Source organism: Crotalus tigris, unplaced genomic scaffold (assembly GCF_016545835.1).
Source record: "Crotalus tigris isolate CLP2741 ecotype Arizona unplaced genomic scaffold, ASM1654583v1 scf7180000017871.4482833, whole genome shotgun sequence".
Lineage (NCBI taxonomy): Eukaryota > Metazoa > Chordata > Lepidosauria > Squamata > Viperidae > Crotalus > Crotalus tigris.
In genome coordinates, this window is record NW_024096690.1 from 2,795,195 (window position 1) to 2,811,128 (window position 15,934).

The 15,934-nt window shown below is 35.6% G+C and overlaps 1 protein-coding gene across 4 annotated transcripts in view; it reads left to right on the top strand.

Annotated features, from left to right (window-relative positions):
* Positions 1-224: 224 nt before the first annotated feature.
* Positions 225-15,934, top strand: part of CMC1 (C-X9-C motif containing 1) — an 88,308-nt gene continuing 72,598 nt past the window's right edge. For 2 of the 4 annotated variants that reach the window (XM_039343744.1, XM_039343743.1), the window contains exons 1-2: positions 229-390; positions 9,616-9,708. In XM_039343744.1, the coding sequence (XP_039199678.1) occupies positions 348-390; positions 9,616-9,708 (136 nt within the window). In that variant the 5' untranslated portion in view covers positions 229-347. Of the gene's footprint in view, positions 391-9,615; positions 9,709-15,934 lie in introns of all 4 variants that reach the window. The other 2 variants (XM_039343745.1, XM_039343741.1) reach the window with 2 other exon arrangements.

A 15,934-nucleotide genomic window follows, 5' to 3' on the forward strand; every position in this document is an offset into this window, starting at 1 on the left:
TCTCTCTCTCTCTCTCTCTCTCTCTCTCTCTCTCTCTCTCTTTCTTTCTTTTTTTTTAGAAACACAACGAAAGAGCCCGGAGAGGCTCCAGTTACAGCGCTGGCTCTCTCAGGTCAATACCCTCCGATGCTTAGGGGCCGCTGCTTCGCACTTTCTGTGGGACCGCTCCTTCTGTAGTCGCCGCAGAAACTCTTTGACGCAGGCGCCGTACGACCTCAGGAGGATGTTTTTGTCTGGTGACGTAGAGGACGAACGCTGTAGAGGTCGCGCGGCGTTTACACCGGGCGTTTCCGGGGCTGTGAAATTGCGTATGGGTTGTTTCCTGCTTCGAGTAGTAACTGCTCCTTATGGCAAACAAGCTGCCGATGGAGTCTGTCTGTAGTACTGCAGGTAGGGGCAGTTGTTTCCCCTGCTATTTTATGCACATGAATCACAACGTTGTGGAGGGCTTCTACAATCAGCAGCACCTGTCCTTTCCCTCTCATATATTGTAATTCTGCTTTTATTTTTCTCTGTCTTTACACTGGGGTTTTCCAGATAGGCTGGGGTTACGGTTCCCAGCTAGCAAGGAATAAAGACCACGCTGGGTGGAAATTCTGAGGGGCATAATCGTCTCACTGCACCTGGAGATGACTTTTAGAGGGAGAGAATACTGAGATTATCAAAGCAATGCTTTAACGTTCGATGCTTTTCCTAGTAAGCAGATTTCCAGATTCATTGTACCATTCTTGAAACTATGGATTATTGTTATTAAAGATTGAAGTTATATTAAAGAAGCAGTGTTGCTTTTTGACTCTAGATTTGTGAGTGGTTTTAGTGCCCCCACATATTTCACTTTCTAATGGACAAAAATGGTGCCGAAGAATGTTGATCAAGGAATCTTATTCTCATTTAAATAAAATCAAAATGCAGTAGTTTTAAACTGCTCCCAAATAATCAGATACTTACATGTATTACTTAATTGTTCTCTTTAAACAATGTAGCAACTTAACATAAAAATATGAAAGGAACTGTCCTAACCTTAGTGGGAAGAGAAATAATCTAAAACTATGTTAAAACATCATTTTTATTAGGAGTCTCCAGATTTATAGAATACTGTGCAACTTTTGAATTTCTAAGGGAATGATCGTCATCAGGTTAGGGTTGGCTGTGGGTAATGGAGTGCATTGTGACTGAAAGTAATGGTTACTCAGAGATAATAGATTTCTAAGGGAGAGAATGATAGATACATGTCTTAAACAAATAACTTTCCGATTTGTATGATAGCTTCTATGCTACAAATGCCTCTCAATATTTATAAATTGTATGATGCTGTGATAACATTGAACATGTTACATAGTTGGCGACTGCTTTTGCTCTCCCCCCCCCCCAAGTTGTTGCTAAGGTTTTATTTATATGTTTTACTTGACTTCCATGGTGTTTTGTTTTTTTTTCTCCAATCTAGAATGCCATTGCTAAAGGAAATCCTGTGCAAAGCGAGCTTGGCAATCAGACAAATATATATAAGTAGTGCTATAACCTGTGCATACTTACACATTGTTCTAAGTTAATGTTTTCCAAACTTGGCAACTTTAAGAGTTCTACTCCTAACTGCATTTTACACATGTTAAAGTTGCCACATTTGAAAAACATTGTTTTAAGCATAATTTGTTTATGTTGACTACTGTACATTGTATTACAGTATAGTGCAATGTGTGAATAATGTAGTTCTCCATTTAATCTAATCTTCTTTGTTCTAACAGTGGCTTGTTGGGTTGTCAGCCAGAAGTCTTAGCTCCCTATTACTTGATCTTTTAACCAAACATACATAAAATGAACCAGGGATATTTTGCATTCAGAATGATTACAAATCTGTTGTCCTATCTAGGTTCACAGTGGTTCTATTTGAAATGGTAACATAGTTAGACCATTTTAATTCAAAATATAATAATCTTAAGCCTTATAATAATGGCTTTTTTGAGCGCTTTATTTTTCTGCTTCAGATGTGTTGAGATAACTGCTGTATATATTTGGAAGCTGCTTTCCCATTCCATAGTAACAGAAACTTTTGGAGGATGGACAAGGCCATATATGCAGTCCTCATTCAGTGACCACAAATGTGACTGGTGACTCAGGCATTAAGCAAAACAATCACTAAGTTCTTCTTCTTCCATATCTAGATCAAAGTTTAAACTGCCAGAATGAAGCCACCTTCTTGGCTTTGTCATTGACCAAAAATAAGTTATTATCAGTGCATGTTTCTAGTAGTAGCAACATACCAGCAGATGTGTTGGTCTCTGTCTCTCCGCATTCACATAGCATGTTGTTATTTGCTAAGAGCCTCCAGTTGAGCACATTGGCTTTACATTTAGGCACTCCAACTCTCAACCTATTCAGGACCCTCCAAGTAGTATAAGGGAAGTCAGATCCTTCAGCCAAATCCTTTAATGTGATTCCTTGTTTGGTGATCTTCCTCCGTCTTTTAATTTGATTTTATTCTTGTGTATCCTCAAGAATGCTTGTTCTTGCCATAAAGCTGTCCCTAGATCTCAGTTGACAGGCTTGGGCATATGTCCATTCAGAGGATATCATTCTCTTGCTTAGTTCTCTCAGCATCTGCTGCTACCTTTCTCCTGATCTTAGGTGGCACAATGCCAGTGAGATAATGTAGGTTTGAGACAACCTGCCACTAAGTGTACTGCTTCATTGACACTAATATCAAATTGTTTCACGTGTGCAGATGTGCCCCACATTGGAGCAGATACTGTATTGCAGAGATGCTCAAGGCCAAACTTCTGTGCACAATGTATATGATTAAACTCCCCATTTGTAGTTTATCAGTTTCTGCATCTAATATAGTCTTTGCTCAGTGACTGCTTTGGAAAGTGATGAAAAAGTAACTTTACAATCAATGACCACATTTGTGACCTTTGCAGCATCTCTTAATCAAGTGTTTGCCTGTCAGTTAATTTTGCCTGTCCTGTGCAAAATCATAGGCATACTTGCGGTCGTGTGATTTTTTTTCATTTAGTGATTGAGGATAGAAAGAAAGCTAATTATTAGAGTGGCTTCTATCGGTCTAACTGCAGCATATGACACTGTTAACCATATTACTACACAATTTTCTTCACCTTTCAAAGCAGTCACTTTCCAAAGCAGTCACTGAGCAAAGACTATATTAGATGCATTTGAGATTATCAGAGGGCAACATAAAATACAAAGTAAACCGAGCCATGTTAAATGGATAGGTGGAGAATGGATTTTCATTCCCCCTCTCAATTCATGATTATAAATATCAAAATGTTATGCTTGGTTCATGCTACTTTAGGATTGTGGAACTGGTTGTGGAATTGCTTGGCTTTTGACAATTATGGTTGCAGGGAGTGCCAAGTGTTGAAAGAAAAGTGGCAGGAGGTTTAGGCCATAGGAGCTGTCAAAACAGAAGGGGGGGTTGACCTACACCAGGGGTGTCAAATTCAACTTTACTGAGGGCAGCATCAGCATTGCGGTTGCCCTGGGGGGGGCCGGGTGTGTGTGGCCAGAATGGGTGCAGCCTACTGGGTGGGCGTGGCCAGTTCTACATCATTCACGTCAACGGTGCCTATGGGGGGTCTGGGCAGGAGTGAGGCAGATCTGAGGGTCTCTGGCAGAAGGGGATGGGACCAGGGAAAGTGCCAAGGCATGGTCCACTGAGGCAAGTACCAAGATGGCCACCACAAAATTGTACATTGGCTCCTGGCTGGCCTGGGCCAAGGCAGCGGGGCCATTCCCTCACTGTTTCCAGGATAGCTTCGCGGGCCACATGAAACTACTTTGCAGGCTGCATCCGGCCCCCGGGCCTTGTGTTTGACATGTCTGGCATACACCTATCCAGGAGTTAACTCCCCCCCCCTTACCTGGCCTTTTATACACATAAACCAACCTTTTGTTAGTATATGTATGTATAAGATTCTGAATTGGCTTGAATTTTTGTATGTAGCACGAAGCATTGAATATTAGCTATATGATGCATATTCCACATTCCACATTAACAATTGTTAGTCAAACAAAAGATGACACAAATATGTTCTTCTGGAGCAAACCTGAAAATAGTTGAATTAAAAATACAAATACATTCTTTTGGAACAAAGTGAAAAAAATTGTTGAACTGAAAATCAAATTTACTGATACTTTTTGGGCTGCATTTACACCTACCGTATATGTTTCGCTTGTAAATTATTTTATTTGTATTTATATACATCCTGTAACAAGTTGTAAGGGATGGAGATGGGTTTAAATCTTTGCTTAAAATATTCTCCCAGGTTTTTATGGCTGGTTTAGACATTCTTCCACTTACATAACATAAAACAAATTATCTTATAGTTTCATAAATGCTAATGCCGATTTTACATTGTGTATCAGTGCTTATTAAAAGAGAAAATTGGAACAAAGTTCCAAAGCTTATCAAATAGCTTTAGTTCACATTAACGAATTTAATATTAACCAAATAAAAGCAATTAGCATACTTTTTTTTTAAAAAAATGTAAAGATGTGGGATGAAAAAAAGTTTAATTATGTTCTTATGTAAAAAGTCTCCTGGAAGTAGCTATTTATGTAGCAAGGAAAGATTCCATTATTATTAGTAGAAATATGCTGTGCTATGCGAACAGCAGCTTCACAAGTTGATTTCTATCAGGGTCATATGGAAAAGATATTTTTTCTTGTCTCATTGTAACTTTGGTTGCTGTTTAAATACTAAAAAGTACTGCACATTAATTGAATGCATGCAGTTCACAAGTCTGGCTTATTAAGCAGTAGGATACAAGAAAGATCTGTATGGGAAAAACATGGATTTACTACAGTTATATTTTTAAAATACTCCATTTTAGGTCTCCAATACTACCTTGATAGATACCTCATCCTTCCCAGTTATTTTGGGAACCAACGTCTTCCTACTTCTATACTTTTTCCCATTTTGTTCTGAGTCCAATTTACAGAAGCAAAAAAACATTTATATTTATCCTGTCTAAAATAAAAATAATTCAACCTAAACTTGGCTTGAATGATGAAAAACAGATGAAAAGCAAACTGATTAGCATTAAATTTAGAGGAAATCCATACTAGTTCTAAACTGACTTGAACCATACATCCCTAACTGTTGAACTTGTTGATTTCATCTCTCTTTTTCCCATGCTGATTCCAGAAGCATGTTTCATTAACTCACATGTTTATGTTGATTTTCCCTACTGCAACAGTGGCAGATATAAAGGTTCTGTCTCATATTTTCACTTCCATTTTTGTGGAGTTCTTGATACCAAGTTCTGTTGAGGAGCATTCTCACTTGTGGGGCACTCTTTTATATGTGCCTCTTACATATAGAAATTTTTTTTGGGAAAATGTTAGCGAATTCAGCAATCTGAGCATTTCCTGTAATTTGCTTACTCATCTGAATAAAAGCCTCAAAAGTTGAGGGTATTCAGCTTCTCCCCCTCCCCATGTTTCTTTGCTACTTCAGGAACTTATGATTTCCTTAAATAGTATTTTTTTCAATTTTGCTTGATTAGCATGTTATATTACTTCTCAACTGGTCTGTATAGTTAATACTATAGAAGTGTACAAAACATGGTCAAAACATTTCATGGTCAAAACATTTCATGGCTACCAGAAGTGGTCTGACTTTGGAATGACTATTTTGATCTTGAAATAAAGTGTGGTAGCTGTTTTGAAATTGAACCACTTCTGGAACAAGCAGAATAGTCAATTCAGAGCTCAGATTAGGACAGTGAGGGCGAACCTTTTTGAGACCGAGTGCCCAAAAACTGGCCCTGCCCCCTCCATCCCCTGCCCCCACTCTGAGTGCCACCTCTGGCACATGTGCCATAGGTTTGCCACCACTGGATTAGGACATTGCAATCCTTTGACTACAAAATATTTTATATACATGCTGCATTAATTGTAATTATATATTATACTGAATTCTTCAATTGACTCGTAGGAAAATAGTTTTGTAAAATTTAATAATGAGAAATATAATTATAGATAACTTATTACTAATACTAATTTTGCTTCTAAGTCTCTCTACCCCCCCCCCACTTTATTTTTGTAGAGCTAAAATAGTGGAAAGATGTTCTTTGGAAGTTCCTCTTCTGATGGTACATATTAAAACAGCTATGAAGTCCAGGTCCCTCTTTTCTAACTTGGAACCTTCTAGTTTTGTTAAGTTAAACAACTATTCCCAGTGAATAAGATTATGACAGATATAATCCAGCATCTTTTAAAGATAACTGCCTTGGGGAATCACCTATATCCTAATAGTGTGTTTGTTCTGTAATTGTGGAATTTTGCATTTCTATAATTAGATTCATGTATATGCTCAGAGATGCATACATTACCTTGGGAATGGCTAAGGATTATGATAAGAGGTACCATATTTGATGTTTGTATAGCATTTTGGAAAGTTGAGAAAGGGGAATGAAGTAATATAGTTATGTATAAGGCATATTTGAGAAGCTCAAGTTCTGAACAAAAGTATTTTAATCTGAAACATAAGTATGGTTGTTATTAAACTAAATTAAGCTTATTTAAATCCTAGAGATTTTGATAGATTTAGTTTAAATTCAGATGCACTAAGTGATATTTTCCTACACAGGAATAATATGCAGAAAATTAACTTATCACCTCTGTGATTGGAAGCCAGTTGACCTATTACTTTACATGGAGTGTATGTAATGCTTTTTAACTAATACTGAACACAAGGAGAATTTACCTCAAAGTTGCAGCATGCAAGGAAGTTTAATTCTTTCCTTGCTAGCTGTGATCCCCAAAATTTCACTTGTGTCCCTGCATTCTAGTTATTGTAGTTTCCTTTAGTTTCAAAGGTTTGACTGATCTCTCATTTCTTGTTGAAAGTACTGTATTGGCCAAAGTAAGAATTAATGGTTGATGTATTTATTTTTATTTTGATCTTATTCACTTTTATATTTGTGTTATTGAACCCGTGCCACTGATTTGCTTGTATAGTTGCTCTCAATCTCTATACGTATTTTATATTTATTTCACCAATTGTCATAGAATTATTTGAGAATCTGATTTTCTACCTTCAAGAATATAAGCATTGTGACTTTTTTTTTTTAGCAAACATGCTTGTCAGAATTCTCATAATCCAGTACCGCTATATTGCAAGAACACATGAGCCCCAAAGCAAAATGTAAGATAACAGATTCAGCCAGTGAAAAAGGTGAAAATTGACTTCAAGGTGATGATAGCATAGTGAGAAGTTAAAGCTTTGAATTTTTTTCTTCTGGTAGTGTCATCCTTACTCCCTCTCTTAATTTAAATTGATGCAAATGTAAAGTAATAAAATCTCAAAATTTAAAAGTTAAGGATAATAGAAATATATGCAATTTTCTGAAGAATTTTAAGCTATAAAATGAAATAAACTTGTGTTCTGTTATCTTCTTGCATTTGGAAATCTTACCTAATTTAGTAAACTCACTCCCAAGCAATTTTGAATATGGTACTATAGAAACTTCAATAGCCTGTTTATAGTAAGGTGTAATACCCAATTAAAAGAAAATGTTAGTGGAAAAGAAAGGGGAATTATCATTAATTTCATATAAGTATATGCGCTTCTTGAGCAGCAGGTTGGACTAGAAGAACTTCCAATTCTATTATTCTGTTATATTATCTCACTTTATTATTCATTTAGTATATGATGACAACAAGATAAAGATTAATAAGCATATATATACAATCCACATAATTGTATACAAAACTTCTACAGAGGTACAGCAGTGGCAGTCCAGTTCAGCTATCCAGGCAATCGCCTCTGGTGTTGCTTCATGCAGATCTTCTAAGGAACCAGAAAACGTACATTGTGGGCAGTCTTGCACAATATATTTAATAGTTTGCATGTTATCCCTACAGTTGCAACAGGGGAATCATTCCAGCTCCATTGATACAGGGCAGAGGCACTTCTTCCAGTGTCACATCTAATTCTGTTGGGTTTCATCCAGACAGAGCGAGGAAGATTTAAAATCCGGTAGTTTGGTAGAGAGAAATCACTACTAGTCAGACCACAAGAGGCAGTCTGACCATTTCTCTCTCTAGGCCAGGGTAGGCAACCTTGGCTCTTTTATGACTCATGGACTTCAACTCCCAGAATTCCTGAGCTCAGGAATTCTGGGAGTTGAAGTCCACGAGTCATAAAAGAGCCAGGTTGTCTACCCCTGCTCTAGGCATTCTCAGGGTTAACCTGGGTAGATGTGAACAGCTGTTTTCCATTGATGGCCTACTTTTATCTCACTGTGATAACTTTTCCATCTTTTTAAAATGTTCCAAAGCAAGTGAAGACTTCTTTTCAATTTTCAGAAGTGAGTCAAAATTCCTACTTTATTCAAATGCAGCTGATATAATCTAAATGAAAAATGCATTGGGCTGAAAGAGGAGGAAACAAAGTATTATCATACAACAGATTTTTTTTTCTAAAAAGTACTATAATATATATTTCTTATAAAATAGTTTAAAATGAGTCTGACTTGAAATTCTGTAGGCACTGATCCAAAATTATCACTTCCCGCCTCATTCTTATATGATCAGTTGATTTTTTTAAAATAAAGATATAGAAATAATGTTTTACATAGTTTATCTTTTCATTTCTCCCAGTGAATCATAAACTGTGATTTGCATTATATTGTGTTTGTTTGAAAGAGGCAGTCATCAGCTCTAAAGCTGAGGAAATGTTTACATGTTGGAGATAGCTTTAAAGTCTTCCTGTTGCTGTGGTCTTCAATTAAAGAAACATAGCAGGTAATGTGATAGATTTCTCTCTGGAAAATTACTCTAAGTCAGGAATAATCTGTCTTTCATAATTCAATGCTCAACTGATGTTGACATTTTGATCTGATATGAGAGAGCCTTTAAGACTGCTTTCATCAAGTGATGTCTTCCATATAGTAAGGAACTTCAGTTCCTAGATTTTGAAGCAGCCAAAGATAAACTAGTGGTTGTCAAAAGAAGTTTTTCTGATCTCCTGCACTATAGGTTTGGAAACTAAAAGAGAGTTGTGGCTGCTGTTGCGCTCCTTATTTCATTTTTTCCATCCTTCCCTTCAGTAATAGCTTCAGATGTTATAAGACATTTTTCTGCCTGTATCATATTAGCTAAAATAATGGAAACAGCCTGAGTAATGCTTTGCTTTGTACTTAAATATATTAAAATAGTTATTTTTATATCATCATTTTACCATAACGTTTATTCAGCTATTGTTCTGAAAACCCTATTGTATGTTAATAGTCATGAATTTAAGTGATATACTGATTAATGTATTGTAGTAGAATTTCACTGGCAAGATCAGAGTTCAGATATTGCTTGCTGGTTAGATATAGTGAAACCAGGAATTGTGTGAAGATAAAATGGGATTATTCTAGCCAGTAGCCTTCTTGGATATATTATTTAAAAATATAGTGAGTAGTAAAAACTCAGTGAAACTTCTGAATTGCTGAATCAAAGTCATGATAAATTAAAACTAGTTTAAAATAGAAATTATATTTATTCCTTGTTCAGAATTTTGGACTTCACATGTTGCATCTTATTTTTTTAATCCAGCTGTGACTTTTATTTAAGGTTGGAAATATTATGTATATTTTTTTCTTGCAGGGGAGCCAAAGCTCAGACATGTAGAAAAGGATATTTTGATTCCAAAAATAATGAAAGACAAAGCCAAGGAGCTGTGTTCTGAACAAGTGAAAGGTGAGAGTGAAATTCAACTATATATCAAATCAAAGAATTTATGTGACCTGAATTTTAATTTTCTAAGGTTTTCTTTTCTGGCCAGATTGCCACGGTAGCAAGCAATCTATTATATTCCAAATTCATTATTATGTAGGATGATTATAAATTTATATAATTTGTCAAAATAATTTGCTTAGTTGTAACTAAGATTAGTGAATTCTTCAAAGTTTTAATTTTCTAACCAAAACTGCATACTGGAATTTCTATTTGAGGATCAACTGTCTAATTAAAAAATGCACCTATATTTTTATGCATGTTTCTATTGCATTACATGTACACAATGTATTTTATTTAGGAGATGGATTGTTAGTGTATGTGCTTATAATATATGTATGGGTATCTAGGTATGGATTGGGAGTTATGAACAGCGTTCTATGAAATGCATATTTCAGCATCTGTTCCAGTTGATATATTGGTCTGACCATGGAACACATTTCTTCATGGGGATGTTAATTGGGATGTCACATTGAAGAATGAAGTCTGGTAGACATTATGGGAAAAGATAATACAGGATCCATTTGCCTTCATTCATGCAAGTAATACAAAATAATAATTGTGATATTTAGTAGATTAAAGAAACTATCTTTATGTTTATGACTTTGTAAATTGCAGCTAAAACTAGAGATTCATATTGTAACAAGAACTTATGACAAAATAAACTTCTGTTGGTTCCCTTTATTATCAGAATGCAGCCATAATCTTAATCTTTTACCAATTCTTCCAGCCTCCAGTAAGTTAAGGAAAAGAAAAAACTTGAAACCTTCTCAAGTTGTGGGGTAAAGTATTGTAAGGTAGAGGAAGAAAATAGCTGCTTTCTCTCCCCCATTTTAGGTGCTGTGAATAACTAGATGAGAGTGGTACTAGAAGTCAGATTTCTTTTCTATATAATCAAATCGTGCCTTGCCTGGCAGTATTTCTTTAAAGCCTAATTACCATCTTAGATGGGCCTATCCATTATTCTCTATTCATTCTTCCTCTTTTGAAACCTAGCCCCTTTTTTTAAGCCATACACTTGTTTTCTTTGGAATTATTAAGATATCCTAATTATTATTTTAAGCTCACAACTGTAGTTGTAATATTTGTGTTGAGGGATTGTAAACTAATCATTGCCTCCAAAGCCTTAAGCCTCTCTCCAGATTTATTGTCGGATCTTGATGCAAGGTACATTTTTATTTCTCCATCAGTGAAAGGGAGAAAACATTTTTCTTCTTTTGGTCTTGTTTTTGAACCATCATTGGTGGGAAGAAAATCAGATGTTGGCAGCAGATACACCTCTTCCTGATTGGATGGGGCAAATTCAAATGACAAAATGTCCTGTACTTACACTGGACAGTTATACTCAGTTATATATTGTCACTGGGAATCTGTGGGGGCAGTCTTCTTTACTTGTTAGATGATGATTTTTGGAAGTTGGGAAATGCAGTCATTGGTTTAGAATAACGAACCTAAAATACAGTGATCCCTGTTCTGACATACATTAATGGACAAATGCGGTAGAAAAAGAATAAAAAATAGCATTAGTTTCAGTTTAGGTGAAATGATTCTGGAAATAGTATTGCGTTCTACATTAAAACAGGACACAGATGGACATAGTGTAGGACTGTGAAAATTAGTCTTGCATGCTTTAATAATTAGAGAAGGATAAAATTTCTATTGCAGCTACAACATATGCTTCCTTGCAGAAGGCAAAGGAAAAATCTGCTTTAGGTCAGATGTTTTATTTGTTTTTATTTATTTTGTAAGGTACAGAGTATGCTAATGGCTTATAAAATACCACTATTAGAATTCTAAATTGAATTCTCCTTTATTGCCTTGAATTAGTAGTGTAGGTTTGTCTTCTTTTTAGTCTTCCATATACTTAATATTGTACAATGGTTACTGAATAAAAATAAATTAAAAATTATTAAATAATTATCTATAACAGCTGAGGGAATGAGAGCACTTTAAAAATGGCACAAGACTCCCATTTCTGTCTTTTGCTAAACTCTCATTATGTAGAGCAACTCCCCATATGTTTTGGAGTTTAGTGTAAAGGAAGTATGATGTTGTGAAAATTACAAATTTACCTAAGTCGCGTGAACAGGAGAGAAGTAGAAAAGCTGAAAGCATTCACTCAAGGAAAGAAGCTCCAGTTGCTGAAGTAATTCCTTAATTGAAAGGTTGTCTTAAGATTAGCTTAGATGTGCAGATCAGTATAACAGTACAATTAGTGCTTTATATACAATAAAATATATATTATTTAAATGTTAGACAATTCATAATGTAAGTATATAGCTGTAGAATTGTAAAAGTGCAAAAAAATCATAGTGCTTTAATATGTGATCTGACAGAAAATATCCATGTTCATGAACATAGCCATGGAACACAGTAATAGGAAGAAAAAGGCAGTGATAACATTTTAGAGTAGGGTATTCTTTATAATAGAAAGCAAAAGCAAATTGTATTATCTATTAGAAATATAGATTTAGGACCACGTTGTACTTCTTTGGCCTGTTTTATAACTACTGTATTGTTAACTACAGTAGTGGTTCTTTTCCTGTCACAATAAATATTGCCAGTGTAAGAAGAAGAGGCTAATCTACTTCTAATAGGTGCTTCACAGATGATTTGGCAGACCTCTATTCATGCAAACAAATTTAACAAGAAGGAGTTTTATCTCCAAAAAACTTAAATACTACAAAACTCCCTCTATAATGAAAGGTTGCTTTAGTCACTACTTGAAATAGTCTGTGGATATATCTTAGCAAAGTTATGATCTAAGACAGACATGTCAAACACAAGGCCCGGGGGCTGGATGCAACCTACGAAGCGGTTTCATGTGGCCCGTGAAGCCATCCTGAAAACAGCGAGAGAATGGCCCCTGATGCCTTGGCCCTGGCCCAGGCCGGCCGGGAGCCAATGTACAATTTTGTGGTGGCCATCTATGCTGAAACACATTCAGTCTTAGCTCCACAAGGCCGTTTAGAAACAGTGAGGAACCAGCCCCTGCTGTGTCGGCCCCGCCCCCTGGGTGCATGCTGGGGAGGTGTCACCCTTTGTGAGGAATGAAGAAATGGACCATACCTTGGCACTTGCCCCGGTCCCACCACCTTCTTCCAGAGACCCTCAGATCTATCCCACTCCTGCCCAGACCCCCATAGGCACCCTTGACACGAACGATATAGAGCTGACCATGCCCACCCAGTAGGCCACACCTACTCCATTCACACCCACCCAGTAGGCCGCACCCACCCTGGCCATACCTACCCAGCCCCTCGACGGCAACCGCAATGCTGATGCGGCCCTCAGTGAAATTGAGTTTGACACCCCTGATCTAAGACAAATTCTAGAAAGGCTCATGAAAAATTGGGGTATAATTAGTAACAAAATGATTAAAATATTTAAATATCCACAGTTAAGAGCACACAAAGTTTTAGTTCAGAAGGTTTAGAATACAATCATGATATACGCTATATTATTATAGTAGAAGAAATGTTAGGCCTTAGCGAGCTTTTTCAATTAACACAAATGCTTTTGCTTACTTATAAAAATTATGCATCACTTCTGAAAGGACTTTGATTGAATTGTTAATCAGTGGCACAACTGTGCATGGTATAAATATTTCAATTTAATTGCAAATACTATAAAATTATCTTTAAGCAATTGATTTTCCTAGTTTTCCCAGCATAGAGTACCACCTTGATAATTTCTAAAATCTCTTTCTGAAAATTAAAGGGAAACACCCAGAGGATGATATGGGACAGCTTTATTTCATGTGGCCAGAATTGCCCTCATACATACAGCTTTTTGTCTCTTATACTGGTTTTATCCTTATATTAAAAAGTTGCATTCCCAGCTGCACTGAAATCTGTTACGAAAGCTATGGAATATTGAATACAGGTGTTCCCATAATTGTGATACATTGTAAAAGCCACAGTATTCAAGTTTACACTTTCACATATGTATTGTGATCATGTTGTTTAGGTGTGAATAAAACACAAACAAAGAGAATTCTCTTTCCATACATTTCTATTAATCTGATTGCTTTGATACAGAGTTTTTATTTTCTCCGCAACATCAGAGAGAATTTTCAATACTGACACATATATCTGAATGCATATTGTCATCATTATCATTGGTGTGTGTGTGTGTGTGTGTGTGTAATCCATATGGCTTACATGATTGTACTTATTTTTTTTAAAAAATGCTGTTCTTTATTTATAAGCATTAGCATTCTACTGAGATTTATCCTATATAGCATATTAATAAATTATTACACATTTCATCTTACAGTGAGCCATGTTTATATTCACTAACATGACATTTAATTTAACATATTTTTGTTGAATCAGAACCATCAATTTTCAATCCTCCTGTGGCAACCACCTTTCTTGGACTTCAACTTCCAAATTCAACCATCCAACATTATTTTTCAGAATTCAGTGAATTAAACGCAGCATTCTGAAAAATACTTGTATTGACTATGGGTATTTTATAGCATGGAGATCAGACAACTGAAATGTAGCTTGTAATGAGGTTGTCATTAAAAAACTTTAAAAAAATAAAAAAATGAAAAGAAAAAACAGAAGAGAAAAGAAAAAAATAGGAAAAAATAAAAACCATGAAAAAATAAGAATATAGTAATACACATACGTACACTGTGTACACAATTATTAAGCAAGTTGTATTTTGAAGGATTAATTTTCTTATTGAACAACCACAGTGTTCTTGGTCAGTCCAAAACATTAATAAACCTCAAACCCAAATATTTAAGAAAGTAAAAGTGAGGTTTTGGCTTTCTTAGGAGAATATATATGCACGATAATTGGGCAGAATTATTGTACAACTAAATGAAAAATGAAAATTTGCCAATTTCATTTATTTGCATGTATTAAAGTGGGAATAATAAACAAACAACTCAAAATGTACAAATAAACATTTCAACAAAAAAAAATCAGTGACCAATATAGCTACCCTTCTTTTCAATAAGAGTCATAAGCCTTCCATTAATGGAATTTTTCTTGATGTATTAACAATAAATGTTTTGTGCAGCAGCAACCACAGCCTCCCAGACACTGTTGAGAGGGGTATACTATTTTCCTTCACCGTAAATCTCCCATTTAAGACGTTCTCAATAAGGTTTAGGTCAGTTGAGGGAGGGGGTCATGTCATTATTCATTCATCGTTGAGGCCTTTACTGGCTAGCCATGCAGTGGAGTACTTCGATGCATACGATTGAGCATTGTCCTGCATAGAAATCATGGTCTTCTTGAAAGATCAGACTTTTTCCTATACCATGGCTTGAAGAAAGTGTCTTCTAAAAACTGGCAGTAGGCTTGGGAGTTGATTTTGAGTCCATCTTCAACCCGAAAACTCCAACATGCTCATCTTTAATAGTACCAGCCCATACCAGTACCTCACCTCCACCTTGCTGTTGTCTGACTCAAAGTGAAGCTCTGTGCCCGTTACTGATCCATGTTCCTCTTCCATAACTTCTTTTAAGCACAGGCTGTCTATAGAGGTAGATACACTTAAAATTAATTCTGGGTCGAATGTTCAAAAATATCCTTCAGCATATCTAGTAGTAAAATATTTTGTTTCATTCTGTATTTGTAAGTCAAAATTATATCTTCTTCTCCTTTAATTGTAATTTTTAGTTCTTGATTATTCCATCTAGTGTCCAATCTTCAAAGTCCCACACTGCTTTCTTGAAAAGATTTCAAAATAAAAGATTTTTCCATGCGAAGATATTTATATTTAATTTAAAAATCTTATTTCAAATCCATCTAAACATTTAATCCATTTGTAACTTTCCAGAATCAAAGTTCTAATTACCCTTTTGCTCTTTATTCTCCCTCCACCCAAAGTTATGTTTTTAAAATCCTTAAATTTGCATTTAAAATTTCTTTCACTAAAGATTGAAGGAAGCTTACCTGGGGTTTTCATCTTTATTGATCCAAAGATTCTCGATGTCTGAAAAGTAGTTAACAAACAATTTTTGAAAGTAATTATAAAGTGTCTCTATGTCCTTTTAAAGTCACCAGTGTTTGAGCATTGTGTTTATTCACTCATCTCCTGGAGATGTAAACCTGCCAGAGACCTCTGTCTTGTGTCTTTGAATAGTAGCATTCTTAGTAGTGCTTTTTTTTTGTTCCCAGTTTTTTCTCTGAAGATTTGTGTGATCTTTGAACTGGACATATATTTA